This window comes from Mustela erminea, chromosome 13 (genome assembly GCF_009829155.1).
Source record: "Mustela erminea isolate mMusErm1 chromosome 13, mMusErm1.Pri, whole genome shotgun sequence".
NCBI classification, from domain to species: Eukaryota; Metazoa; Chordata; class Mammalia; order Carnivora; family Mustelidae; genus Mustela; species Mustela erminea.
In genome coordinates, this window is record NC_045626.1 from 84,851,760 (window position 1) to 84,865,847 (window position 14,088).

At 35.5% G+C, this 14,088-nt stretch overlaps 1 protein-coding gene across 10 annotated transcripts in view; it reads right to left on the reverse strand.

Annotated features, from left to right (window-relative positions):
• Window positions 1-14,088, reverse strand: part of IFT81 (intraflagellar transport 81) — a 225,667-nt gene that overhangs the window by 86,134 nt on the left and 125,445 nt on the right. For all 10 annotated transcript variants that reach the window (XM_032309053.1, XM_032309047.1, XM_032309049.1 and 7 more), the window contains 3 exons: window positions 12,504-12,667; window positions 11,097-11,192; window positions 2,948-3,094 (listed from right to left, as the gene is read on the reverse strand). In XM_032309053.1, the coding sequence (XP_032164944.1) occupies window positions 2,948-3,094; window positions 11,097-11,192; window positions 12,504-12,667 (407 nt within the window). The remainder of the gene's footprint in view (window positions 1-2,947; window positions 3,095-11,096; window positions 11,193-12,503; window positions 12,668-14,088) is intronic.

A 14,088-nucleotide genomic window follows, 5' to 3' on the forward strand; every position in this document is an offset into this window, starting at 1 on the left:
CACCCAGGCGTCCCAAGGATATGTTTTTAAAGATGGAGCACACAGTAACTGCTCAGTGAATAGCAGCTAAAATGACTCTCATTAGTGTTATCGCATTCTGTGTCTGTGCAAATTATTTATCCATTAAAAAAAACCTATTTCATATTTACTTCTATTGTACCCATTTTAGGAAATACCAATTTCAAGTTTTAAGCTGTAAACCATATTCTTAGCTTTCAAATTCTTCATTCATGTGACTGACAAAAATATAAAAATATCAAGAGCTAACAACTACTGAACACTCAGCATGTGCTCGTGCTATTCTATGCATTTCTCAGGTATTAACTCATTTAATCTGTACAATAATAATTCTAGGAGGTATACAGTGATAACAGTCACATTTTACAGCTGAGTACAAAGAGGTTACGGAAGCTGCCCAAGGTTAGCCATCTGGTAAGATGACAAGGCCAAGGTTTGCACCCAAACAACCAAATTCTAGAGCCCATGCCCTTAATCATTCCACTATACCACCTTGCACACATGTAGTAACATGAGGCTCATAGGAATGGTGACTTTCAGATGCCAGATGTTACATGTTGACTGAGCCTTCCAGTTTCCTGGAAGCTTTGACATCCATTATTTCATGTGTTCCTCATAATGACAATAAAGAGCAACCACCCCATTTTATAGATGGAGAACTGATTTGCTCAAGGTCAAATAGGAACATGTGAGAAAAACCTGGATCCCAGGCTGGCCACTTATTACCTATAAGTGCATCTATAATCTCCTTGAGCTTCACTCAATTGTAAAATGTAAATAACAATAACAAGAATATAAGAAGTAAACAAGTGTTTGCAAAGCATCTAGCACAGAGCCTCGTATAAAAAGTGCTCAATTAATGTAGGCCTCCCCTCTTCCTCATTCTCCTATCCGTGCCTCCTGGTATAGTTATTCTTTCTAAATGCCATGCTACTACTCGATACCCTCTCACCAACTGTGTTAACAGATGGGTGGCAAGAAACATGATTTTTTGGTGATCACCATGTGATACCAAATGAAACCTCACTGAAGTCCAGCTATATTATATAATTTTAAGTATAACAAACTTCCTCCCTTTTGTCCATATGGTCTATCACTTCATCAAAGTAGAAAATAAAACTGGTCTACCAAGATTTGTTCTTTACAAAATTATGCTTAATGTTCCCCAATACCTTCTGTTCTTTTAGGTAACTGCCAAGTGATTTACTTGGTTTGTTCTAGTTTCTGACCAGATATTGTTTAAAAACCAAGTTGACCTTATCATTGCCAAAGTTCTCTTTTTCCCCTTAAAAAAAAAAAAAAAAGCAAGCTTTTTCTGTCATCAGACTCTTCTCCTATTCACTATAATTGATCAAAACTAAAACCTAATAGGATGGCACTATGTTCTTTCCCCTCACATTTGCATAGAAGGAATATCTAATGCTGAATTTATAAGCACTATTCTTGCCAAATGTGGCCACGGTAATCAGTATTTCTTGTCAGTTGGGCAGCATTTTCTTTTTTTTTTTTTTTTTTTTTTAAAGATTTTATTTATTTATTTGACAGAGAGAGGTCACAAGTAGGCAGAGAGGCAGGCAGAGAGAGAGGAAGGGAAGCAGGCCCCTGCTGAGCAGAGAGCCCGATGCGGGGCTCGATCCCAGGACCCTGAGATCATGACCTGAGCCGAAGGCAGCGGCTTAACCCACTGAGCCACCCAGGTGCCCTGGGCAGCATTTTCTTAAGAAAAGACAAAAATGGTAGGAGGTAGCATGGTCTCTTATAAAACAAAATTACTGCATAATTAACCTCTACCCACCCCACCCCAGATTGCAAGGATGTCATGAAGCACACCCTGTTGGCTTCCAAGTAACATTTAAAATATTCCCATCTCCTAAAGCAATCTGGAAGCGGATGTTAAAAGCCAAAGGAATTTTTCAGTCACGTGCTTACTGCTGAAATCTACTACTCTGCAGAAAGCTAACAGCCTACTGGGAGGCAACAATCAGAAACACCACAGAGAAAAGTGGTACCCTGGGAACAACTCAAGACTTGTGTGTGGCCAGTGAAGGTCCACTGCCAATTTTGTAACAGTATGAATTTGGTAACTGTTCAAAACCAAAAATGAAGTCTGAATGTGAGCAGCTTTTGGAAGTAGCTTTTGCTGAGGCCTAATAGCTAAGTAGCTAATATAAAATAAAAGAGCTGTAAGAAGTGGTAAAATACAGGCAAGGATTAGGAATTAAAATAACACCTATCAATTGATTCACTTAAAAGAAAAAAGCACTGTGCTAAAGACATTTTGCTTCATTTATTCATTCTTTCTTGAGCTAATTTTATGAAAATGAGATGGGGGTTATATTTTTGGTGCTTAAGTTTAGCCATATATATGATAACAATCATGTTGTGACATGTTACTTGTCCCACTAATCTCACCACTCTGTCAGAAGGATAAAGGAAATAACAGCTGTTAAAACATTGTTCAAAAATTAAAGTATATAGCAACACAAGACAGAGTTGTATTTTTAAAATTTACAAGCATCTACAATGAAGTCATTTAAATGGTACAAGTCCCGGGGCAAAGTAACTTAGTGATATTTTCTCAGCCCTTTCTGGAATGTTTATCAACGAATAAGAATTTTTGTCTTATCTGTTAGTTCCTACTCACTTTGCTTTACTTTTATAACTTAATATTTATAATTAATAAGTCCAATATAAGTTTGGTTAATTAAAGAGTAAAAATCTGGAACATTATCTCACAAAGTCATTAAGATCTTTGTCATTCTAAGCAAGAATATCTTAATATTATTGCAAAGACTTTTTAGTTTTAAATAAGGGGTTTTATAAAATAAAATTAACTTTCCATTACTGATATTCAAGCCAAAAAAGTAAAAACATGAATGTTTTCAAAAACAATACTCATATCCTTGTCCCATTAGATACCTCAACTTACTTCATCTCCCTTCAAAACTTCGGTGCCATCAAATTCACGGGTCTGATTTGTCTTCACTGACACCTCTCTCTCTAGGTTGGCCAACTTCTCCTTTGCTTCCTGAAGTTCCTCAGCTTTGGCTTCTTTTTTACGAGAAATAATGGATGCCTAATTGAGCATTAAAAATGAACATAAAATTAGACATACTATCCACTTCCTATTATCCTGTGAAATTATCAATTTTTTAGATTTTATCAAGCTAAATTTTCAATATTAGGTTGGCTTCTCCTAACCAATACCCTTTGCCCTACTACCTATCATCACCAGTTATCTTTTTAATATGAATATGCAATGTATACTAAATATCAAGCCCAAAACATTCGGAAGATAAAAGCCCTGAAAATACAGGCTATATCAGCAGCAAAACAAAATACATTAGAAATAAAAATATTAAAATATTGTCAAGTAACACTCAAATGTTAATGAAGATACTTTCTAGGTACATAAATAGAAGCTTTTCTTAAGTCTTTTATTTTTCTGCATGGTAGGTTCCATTTTACTGAAAGAAAACAAGAATGTTTTATTCTCAAAACTACAACACAAATTATCTTACCTAAATTCAATATCCATACTTTGAAAATGAAATGTTAAAACATCGATTATATTTGGGGCATTCTAATAAATAAAGTGCAGATTTAAAATCAAACATGTGACTCATCAGAATTAGGCAAATGTTTACACAATCCAGATGGCTGTTCTTAGCCATGAATGCAGTACTTTATATTACTAAGCCACTCTTGGGGGATTTCCTTAAGTGAACCATGGCTGTACTAGTTTAAGAAAAACATTAGCCAAACTGTCCTCTTAAGTGAAATAGTACAAATATTTTCTTGACACAAATCTGACAGGGGAGGGGAAATCTCTAATGCAAACCCTTTAAACAAGTCTATTTTCTCTGTTTAAAAAATGAAAGACAGGGGCGCCTGGGTGGCTCAGTTCGTTGGGGCCTCTGCATTCAGCTCGGGTCGTGGTTCTGGGATCCTGTGATCGAGCCCTGCATCAGGCTCTCTGCTCTGCGGGGAGCATGCTTCCCCCTCCCTTGCCTGCCTCTCTGCCTGCCTACTTATGATCTCTGTCAAATAAATAAAATATTTTTTTAAAAAATGAAAGACAGATGATGAAGGAATGTTTCTCTCTATAGAGTTTGTTTCTCTCTATTCCAGCCAAAAAAAGAGAGAGAGAGAAGGAATGATAAGAGTACCAGAACCAGAGAGGAATCAATGGTATACTTCCTTAGCATAATAAAAAATAAGTATAAAACTCAGTCCAAACCAGGATCTTATTTAACAGAGAAACTAAATCTGAAATAAGATAAAAATGCCCACTAACTTCACTATAATTTAATATTGTGTTGAAGGTATTTGTTCATACCATTAGACTAGAGAAAGCAATGTGAAGCATAAGAATTTGACAGGAAAAGTTGGAATTTTCATTGTATATGATTATAAACCTAAAACACCCAAGAGAATCTATGGGAAAACTACAGTAAAGAAATCAATAGCACTTACAGACAAATGAGGAAGAAGACATAAGGAAAGAAAAGCCCTCAATTATAAGAGCAAAAAATAAAATATGTAAGCAAGAGAAGTCCAAAACTTTGAGGGAAAACAAACACTCAAACAAACCAAAAAATAAACTTTAACAAATGGAAACACATAACATGTTCTTAGATGGGAAGACTCAGATATCATAAAGATGTAAGTTCCGAGGTACAAACCCAACAATTAAAAAATTAATTTTTTCAAGAGCTGGATAAGTGGATAAGAAAGCTTATTGAAAAAACGTACAAATAAGAATTGTAAAAAAAAAAAATACCCTGAAAAAATACAGCAACTGGGGGTGCCTGGGTGGCTCAGTGGGTTAAGCCTCTGCCTTCGGCTCAGGTCATGATCTTGGGGTCCAGGGACTGAGCCCCGCATCAGGCTCTCTGCTCAGTAGGTAACCAGCTTTCCCCTCTCTCTCTGCCTGCCTCTCTGCCTACTTGTGATCTCTCTGTCAAAAAAATAAATAAAATCTTAAAAAAAAAAAAAAAGTACAGCAACTGGAGGTGAAGGTGACTACTTTTATCAGTTATTTGAACTAGATTATAAAGCTCCTGTAAATAAGTTTATATGAGTACCTGAACAGACAGGTCAATGGAAAAACAGAAAATATAGAAATACATCCAATAGCATTTTTATTTATTTTATTTTTTTATTTTTTATTTTTTTTAAAGATTTTATTTATTTGACAGAGAGATCACAAGCAGGCAGAGAGGCAGACAGAGAGAGGGGAGAAGCAGGCTCCCCGCTGAGCAGAGAGCCCGATGTGGGGCTCGATCCCAGGACCCTGAGATCATGACCTGAGCCGAAGGCAGTGGCTCAACCCACTGAGCCACTCAGGCGCCCCCCAATAGCATTTTTAAATTAGAATCTCAAATCCATAGGGGAAAAAGTGGACTTTTTATTAACTGGTATTAGGACAATTGGGTAATTGGATAGCTATATAAAATAAATAGCATAACTAGAAAAAAAATTCTAAATAGATCAGAGATTTAAATTAAAAAAAATTAAACAGAGAAGTCCAAAAAAGAAAACTTGGGCAAATTTCTCTATAACTTACAAGAGGAGAAAGTATTCCTAAATATGTCTCAAAACCTGAAATAATAAAAGAAAAAAACTATTAAATCTGATTTCATAAAAATAAAGTAAATTTGATTTTTCATAAAAATAAAGAACTTTTTGGGGCGCCTGGGTGGCTCAGTGGGTTTGGCTCAGGTCATGATCTCAGAGGTCCTGGGATCGAGCCCCAAATCGGGCTTTCGGCTCAGCAGGGAGCCTGCATCCTCCTCTCTCTCTGCCTGCCTCTCTGCCTGCTTGTCATCTCTCTCTGTCAAATAAATAAATAAAATCTTTAAAAAAATAAAAAAAGAACTTTTCCATGGTGATGTAACATTGTAAACAAAGTAAGAAGGCAGGGCGCCTGGGTTGTTCAGTAGGTTAAGTGGCTGCTTACGGCTCAAGCCATGATCCCAGGGTCCTGGGATCGAGTCCCGCATCAGGCTCCCTGCTCAGTGAAAAGCCTGCTTCTCCGTCTCCCTCTGCCTACTGCTCTGCCTGCTGCTCTGCTTACTTGTGCTCTCTGTCAAATAAATAAAATCTTTAAACAAAAAACAAAAGTAAAAAGGCAAATACCAAACTGGGGGAAAATGTTAGAATTATAAGCCAGACAAAGAGCAAATATTTTTTTCTTCTTCTTCTTCTTCTTCTTCTTCTTTTTCTTTTTTTTAAAGTTGGTTCCACACCCAGCACAGAGCCCAACATGGGGCTTGAACTCACGACCCTGAGATCAAGACCTGAGTTGAGATTAAGAGTCGGATGCTTAACTGACTGAGCTGCCCAGGCGCTCCAAAGGTAATTATTTCTAATATATAAAGAAAAAAAGGCCAACAGCTCTCAAGAAAAATGAGGATATAGACATGACGGGGCAATTCACAGAAAAAGAAATTAAGATGACTGTTACTCTTGTGAGAAGATGCTCAACCTTGTTTACAATAAGATAAGCAAAAATTAAAACTATCACAGGATATGATTTCTCACCTACAAGGATGGTAAAACTCTAAAAGTTCAACAACATACTCTACAGGGAGGCAGTGAGGGAACAGGCACTCTCCCACACTGAGGTGGGAACATGAAATGCTATAACCTCTATGGAGAGGAATCTGGCAATATCTATCAAATGTACCTAGTACTCTCAACTCTGGGACTACATCCTGAAAGTAACACTGGCAAAAATACACCAAGACATAAACAAAAAGCTGCTTACTGAATCATGATTTGTAATAGCAAAAGAATGGCAACAACCCAAATGTCTAACTGTGATTGTCTGCACGAACTGTGGTATAAGCACTCCGTGGGGACTGTGAACAGGAATAAGCATACCAACTACGATGGCTATAGTTAAAAAAAAAAAAGAAGAACAACAACTAGAAGACGACAAAAAACCAACAGATAATAAGAAGTGTTGGCAAGGATGTGGAAAAATCAAAACCTTTCTACACTATTGGTTGGACTGGTTTGGAAAGAGTCTGACATTTGCTCAAAATGTCAAACACAGGATTATCATACGAAACAGCAATTCCACTCCTGGGAATATACTCAAGAGAAAAGATATTTTCACATAGCACTCGTATAAAAATGTTCAGAGCAGCATTATTTGTAACAGTCAAAAAGTAGAAATAACCCAAACACCCCTCAACTGATGAATGGATAAACAAGATATGATCTATCCATACAATGGAATATTATTCAATAACAAAAAGAATGAAGTTCCTACTCACACTACAACATGGGTGAACTTTAAGAACTATGCTAAGTGGGGGCGCCTGGGTGGCTCAGTTGGTTAGGCAACCGCCTTTGGCTCGGGTCACGGTCCCGGAGTCCCGGATCGAGTCCCGCATCGGGCTCCCAGCTCCATGGGGAGTCTGCTTTTCCCTCTGACCTTCTCGCCTCTCATGCTCTCTCTCACTGTCTCTCTCTCAAATAAATAAATAAATATCTTAAAAAAAAAAAAACTATGCTAAGTGAAAGACACCAGCACAAAGGACCACATATTGTATGATTCCATTTGTATGAAGTGTCCATGATAGGCAATGCTATAGAGACAGCTTGGTTGCCTAGGGTTGGGAAGGAAATGCAAAGTGACTGCTAATGGGTAAAGGGTTTCTTTTTGAGCTGATAAAAATGTTCTAAAATTGATGTAGTGATGGTTCCACAACTCTAAATATACTAAAAGTCACTGAATTGTGCATTTTATATAGGTGAATTGTATGGTATGTGAATTGTACCTCAATAAAGTTGTTTTAAAAAAAAGGAATAAAGATTATTTTACTATTCACCAGCATGTATCATTAAGAATTTTGAAAAGTGGGGTGCGCCGGGTGGTTCAGTTGGGTAAGCATCTGCCTTCAGTTCAGGTCATAATCCCAGGGTCCTGAGATCAAGCCCACCCACATCGGGCTCCTTGCTCAGAAGGGAGCCCACTTCTTTCCTGCCTGCTACTCCCCTGTTTATGCTTGCTCTCTCCCTCTCTCTCTCTCTGCCAAATAAGTAAATAAAATCTTAAAAAAAATTTTTTTAAAAAGCATGGAAAATAAAAGTGTGTATAATATACTCTTCTTCTCTAAGAAGCAAGTTATATGAGTCTATGTAATATACTATTATTTTTAATGGAGTAATAAAGTATATAATTTTTTAAAAATTACCTATAAGGGAAGGAAAGATTATGGTGGATAGCATCGGAGTAGATGCTAGAAACTTCTTTGAGTATTTCTTGTTTTTTAGATTTGACTTGGAATCATGTAAATATTTTAAATAATTATAAAATAAATTATTCCCCAAAAAAGTAATCCCTAGGGGTGCCTGGGTGGCTCAGTTGGTTAATTGGCCAACTCTGGATTTCAGCTCAGGTCATGATCTTGGGGTCCTGGGATGCAGCCCTGCGTTGAGCTCTTTACTCAGTGGGGAATCTCCTTGAGGATTCCTTCTCTCCCTTTCCCTCTGCCCCTTCCTACTCACGTGTGGGTTCTCTCTCTCTAAAATAAATAAATAAATTTTTAAAAAGTAATCTCTAAAAATAAACATATATATGTATCCAGTTTAATTTATGGCATAACCATATAGAAGAACTATTCTAAGCGACTTTAAAACAGTAATTTGTCTATCCCTAGTGGGATATATCCTAAGGACAAAACAAATTGAAAAATAATTTTCAGCAGCGATCATATTTTTGGTGGCAGTATTATTGCTTTTATTTTGAAACATTGTGTGTAAAGTGTGGATTAAAGCAAATAATGGAGAGGCGCCTGGGTGGCTCAGTGGGTTAAAGCCTCTGCCTTTGGCTCAGGTCATGATCCCAGGGTCCTGGGATTGAGCCCCGCATCAGGTTCTCTGTTCAGCAGGGAGTCTGCTTCTCCCTCTCTCTGCCTGTCTCTCTGCCTACTTCTGATCTCTGTCTGTCAAATAAATAAATAAAATTAAAGAAAAAAAAGCAAGTAATGGATTAAATTATGTTCATGTTACTGAGAACCAGAATTTCCCATGTGGGATAAGGAGAAAGATGAGACTGATAAGGCTAAGTAGAAGCCCAGAAGCCTTGAATCTGACCTGGAAGGGTAAGTATGAACTCATGGTGTACATTAGGAAGGAAGAAAAAAACTACCTCTTAGCTTTGTCCACTAAAAAGATCTAAAAATAATGACCACCCAGGAGCAATGGGAAGTCCTAATACCCAGATTTCAGTCTCTAAATATTATTTTCTACTAAAGCAAATCAGACTCATAGAAGAAAGTCTAATTCTAAGCCTAGGATAGGAAATATAAAAAATGAGCACAGAAATATCTTAATCATACCAGAAAGCAAAGACATTATCAAAGACAAATAGAATCTTTTTTTTTTTTTTTTTTTTTTTTGACAGAGATCACAAGTAGACAGAGAAGCAGGCGGGGGGTGGGGGGGAAAGCAGGCTCCCCGCCAAGCAGAGAGCCCAATGCAGGGCTTGATCCCAGGACCCTAAGATCACGACCTGAGCTGAAGGCAGAGGCTTTAACCCACTGAGCCACCCAGGTGCCTGACAAATAGAATCTTAAAAAGGAATCAGAAGTTACTTGAAAAGCCTCATAGTGGCCAAAAATGGGACAATTTGAGCATCATTAAGGAAAATGTCTTAAACTTACCAAATATAATTATATCAATGATTCATAATGACATTAAGTAAATAAGCAACTAAAAAAATGAAAAACTATCTTAATTGATGGAGAATGAAAATGACTTGGAGGAAACCAATTCTCTTTGAAAACTGTTAAAGAATCAAGTATGTAGCTTGTCTTTCCTAAATGAACTATAGTTCAGTTTAATCAAAATGTTGATGAGAGGTTTCTTTTATAGAGGCAATCCTGCTGATAAACAAAGAAGGAATCAATGGTATCAACAGGACACTATTAAAGGATAAACAAGTTTCTTCAAATAAATTAACTGCAAGAAAACTATTAAATAGATAAATAAGTGGCAAAGAGAAGCTACGAATTAAAAGATACTTAAACATATCAATGAAATGCAGTGTGTGAATCCTGTAAGGATCCCAATTAAAACAAAGGAACAAAAGAAGGAAGGAAGGAAGGAAGGATAGGAACAGAGGAAGGAAGGAAGGAAGGAAGAAAATCCAGGAAATATGAACACTGGATATTTGCCAATATCAAGGAATTATGACATTTTTCAGATGTGGTATGCTATTAAGATTTTTAAGACTTTATTTTTTAGACATACATTCTGAAATATTTATAGATGAAATGATATAAAGTCTAAGAATTGCTTTAAAAAAACTAGATTACTATTATTGGTCTGGGGTATAGTGAAACAAGAATGGCCATGATTGTTATAGCCTGGGACGCAGGGTTTACTGAACTATTTTCTCTACCTTTGTATACAGTTTAAATTCTCCAGTATAAAAAGGTTTTTAAAAATTTCAGCATCTAAAAAAGAAAATTTAGTATCTGTGAAAAATGTTACAGAATGCTCATCACACGAAACTCCTGACTGGGTTGTTGTCAGATAATCTATGGCTTTCATTTGAAGCGTTTGTCTAGAAATACAGAACAACATTTATACCCTCCCAATCTTATAGCTGTGGATTAAATGATAAATGCCTAGGCACTAAAATTTAACTTATTCTATACGTGCAAACTAACTTGAAACCTGAAAAGGTATATTGCCTTTAATTCATTAAAGATTATAAATATTTTGATTTTATACCACTTAAGATAAGCTTTCATTTAAAAAAAAATCAAGTTTCACACCCAAGAGATAAAAACACAAAGAGCTCTATTACCACAGCTGGCAGACGGTAAGGAAACTAAGCATGATCACGTGTACTGAATTTCAAACTTGAACATGCATGTTTTGTGGCTTTTCCACAAAATTTTTGTTATAATCTGGAGATTAGCAATAACAGAAAAATATTTATTCTTTACTTCCTTCTTACTCTAAGACTATCCACAACACAGCCCGGCATTTTTACAAAGATGTTCACCAAAAGATAAAAGATCTAAATATGAGGGGCAAAACAGTGGTCTCACCTGTTGCCTATATAGTGAGAGTTTGCCTTCAATTGGCTCATTTCTCATCATTTTCTTTTCAATCAGCTGATTGATCTGTGCGTTTATTTCATTTATCTAAAACAGTATGAAAGTAAAGAAAGTTAAAACTCTTCCTATGATTACACAAACTAAGGGACATTTGGCCAAACCAAGCTTTGAATTTACTGTTCTTATAATCAGTGATTTCATGGAAGGAACAGGTTCGTTAATGTTATAAGTAGGTTGTTGTGATTATTTTTAGAAAAATTACATTTCATAGTTCATAATATATATTTACACATTTTGATTACTTATGTAGCCATTCATGTTTAAATTATACTAAAAAATTCTACGTGAACTATTTATATGTTATTGTCAGAAAGACAATTTCTACAAATCTGAAATTACCCCTTACCTAACATGACTTTTAAGTCACTGCAAGTGATAAAGCAAATCCAGACTAACATTCCCCAGGGATTTAGTGTGAGGAATTCATGAGCCCAACTGAGAGTTGACATGATGACATCTAAAAACCCTTCTGTGATCTGTGATTTGATGATAGTTGTCATTTATGCTACTCATTACTCTTTTATCAAAGGTAATAAAATAGAAGTGAATAAAGCCAACAGAAGCATACAGTCCCTCAAGTAATTAAAAAAAAAAAAACAAAAAAAAAAAACTCCCTGGCTTTCAGTATATCTATCCTTTGAAAAGACTAGAGTTCTCCCTTTAATTCCATGACATTAAATTTGAGCCAAATCACACTTGGACATGTAATTTCTATAAGAAAATGAAAAGAATAAGGTAGTTAGAATTATGTATTTAAGTATAGTGGTAATTAAGCACATTAAAGGATTAGCAAATCAAAATCATAGAATTAATTGTCATATTTGTTATTTTTTAAGAATACACACTTGATTGGTGCTTTATTTCTATGGAACAAAAATGTTATAACATAAAACCAGGTTTCAATAAGCATTACAAAAAAGTTCAGTAATTCCAAAGCAAGCATAAAAGGCTAATGCAAATATTTTAGCTTTAAATATAAAATTGCTATATTATTATTTTTGGAAATAAAAATTAATGATTTATGCAAAATATTTTAAAATTTACCATCTAAATGATTATATTACGAATACATAAACCTATAAGTCAAACACTTTAATTTACATTTTCAAGTTACTTAGTTTCCTAATCAGTTGACTAAGTCTTTATAACATCATGTGGATTTAAGTAACAGCATTACAAGCTACAATTGCTCAAAAGAACTCTTCATAAAACTGTCAACTCAGCACAGGTTAATTTGAGTCAAGAGTAGGACACTACAGAAAGCAGTTCATATCATTTTCACAGGACTGGGGATGAGATAAAATTGGGATCTATAAAAAGAAGATGATTGTCACTTACTTTAGATTCAAGCTCAAGAAGATCAGACTGGCCCATTGCAGGCTCTGAAACCACTTTTTGTAAAAAATGCAATTCTTTTTTCTTGCTTTCTAATTCTTTAGGAAATTTTTCAGTAACCATATAAGAATTAAATTTTATCTCCTCCTCTAGCCTCTTCATTAAACCTTTAAAAATAAAATAAATATTCAGCCCAAGAGAGTTGGTATAGTGATACTTTGTACACTTTAAAATCGAAGACCTGAATAATAGGCATATGTATCAAAAGCAATCTATATAATTAAAAATTGACCATTGAAATTTTTTCCCCATTTTTAAAAAGTAACCTCTACACCCAATATGGGGCTAAACTCACAACCCCAAGATCAAGAGTCACACAATTCTCTGACCAAGCCAGCCAGGAGCCCCCACCATTGAAATCATTTGATGTTAATCAGAATGATAACAGAGGACAATTTACACAGAATGACATTACCATAATTATAGAAAAAGTAATATTATGATCTTTCCAAATTACTACCTAATTCTTTTTATACTTTGCAACAAACAAAAATAACATCTGCAGAGCAGGATCTCTTTCGGGTCATATTTTGCCTTCGCAGTATTTAAGCAGTCCGTAACACAAATGGCAACACAAATGACATTTCACCCAGATTCCTTCTTCTATAAGTGGCCATTTACTCGCCTCCTGTCATAATACTTCTGGTGCAATTTATATTTCTATTCTACTACTTCATAAATGGTAATACATCATACTTTGTCAGTTTCAAACCAATGAAAACATTACTAAAATACAAGTTAAGGGCGCCTGGGTGGCTCAGTGGGTTAAGCCTCTGCCTTCAGCTCAGGTCATGATCTCAGGGTCCTGGGATAGAGCATCGGGTCCCGCATGGGGCTCTCTACTCAGCAGACAGCCTGCTTCCCCTTCTCTCTGCCTGCCTCTCTGCCTGCTTGTGATGTCTGTCTGTCTGTCTGTCTCTCTCTCTCTGTCAAATAAATAAAATCTTTTAAAAAATTTTAAAAATTAAAAAATAAAATAAAATACAAGTTAAAATGCAAAAAAAAGAAAAAAGAAATTATCTACATTCATAAACATTTTTGGCTTTCTGTGTTTGGTAGTTTTGATATTGTAAAATATTAGCTTATGGTAAGTGGTAACTTAAATTATACTTTAAATATTTAACAAGTTTTCTTATTTTGGTAGAGTACGTAAATATATACACACACAGATTTTTGGTGAATAATGGTTTTGTTATAAATTCTCAGCCTAAAGAGCTTTAAAAAGTTTATTTCAGATCTTTCCATTACACATTTACAAATTCTGGCTTGACTTTTTAAAACACTGGATTTCCGGTTTATGTAATCTACGTAGGTAGATTGCATAATAAGTTTGGCCCAAAGCCTTAACATTATTCTTAGTTCTGTTGTGCTAACCATATATTAACATGTAAAAATTTATTAATGGCAAAATCACAAGTTTTCTATTCATCCCTACAATTTCCCCCCTTTTTAAGGGACTGGGGAAAGGGAGGGAAGAGAAAGTGTTTAATGACTCAGACAGTCATTCCTATGTGGTTTCCGATTAAAT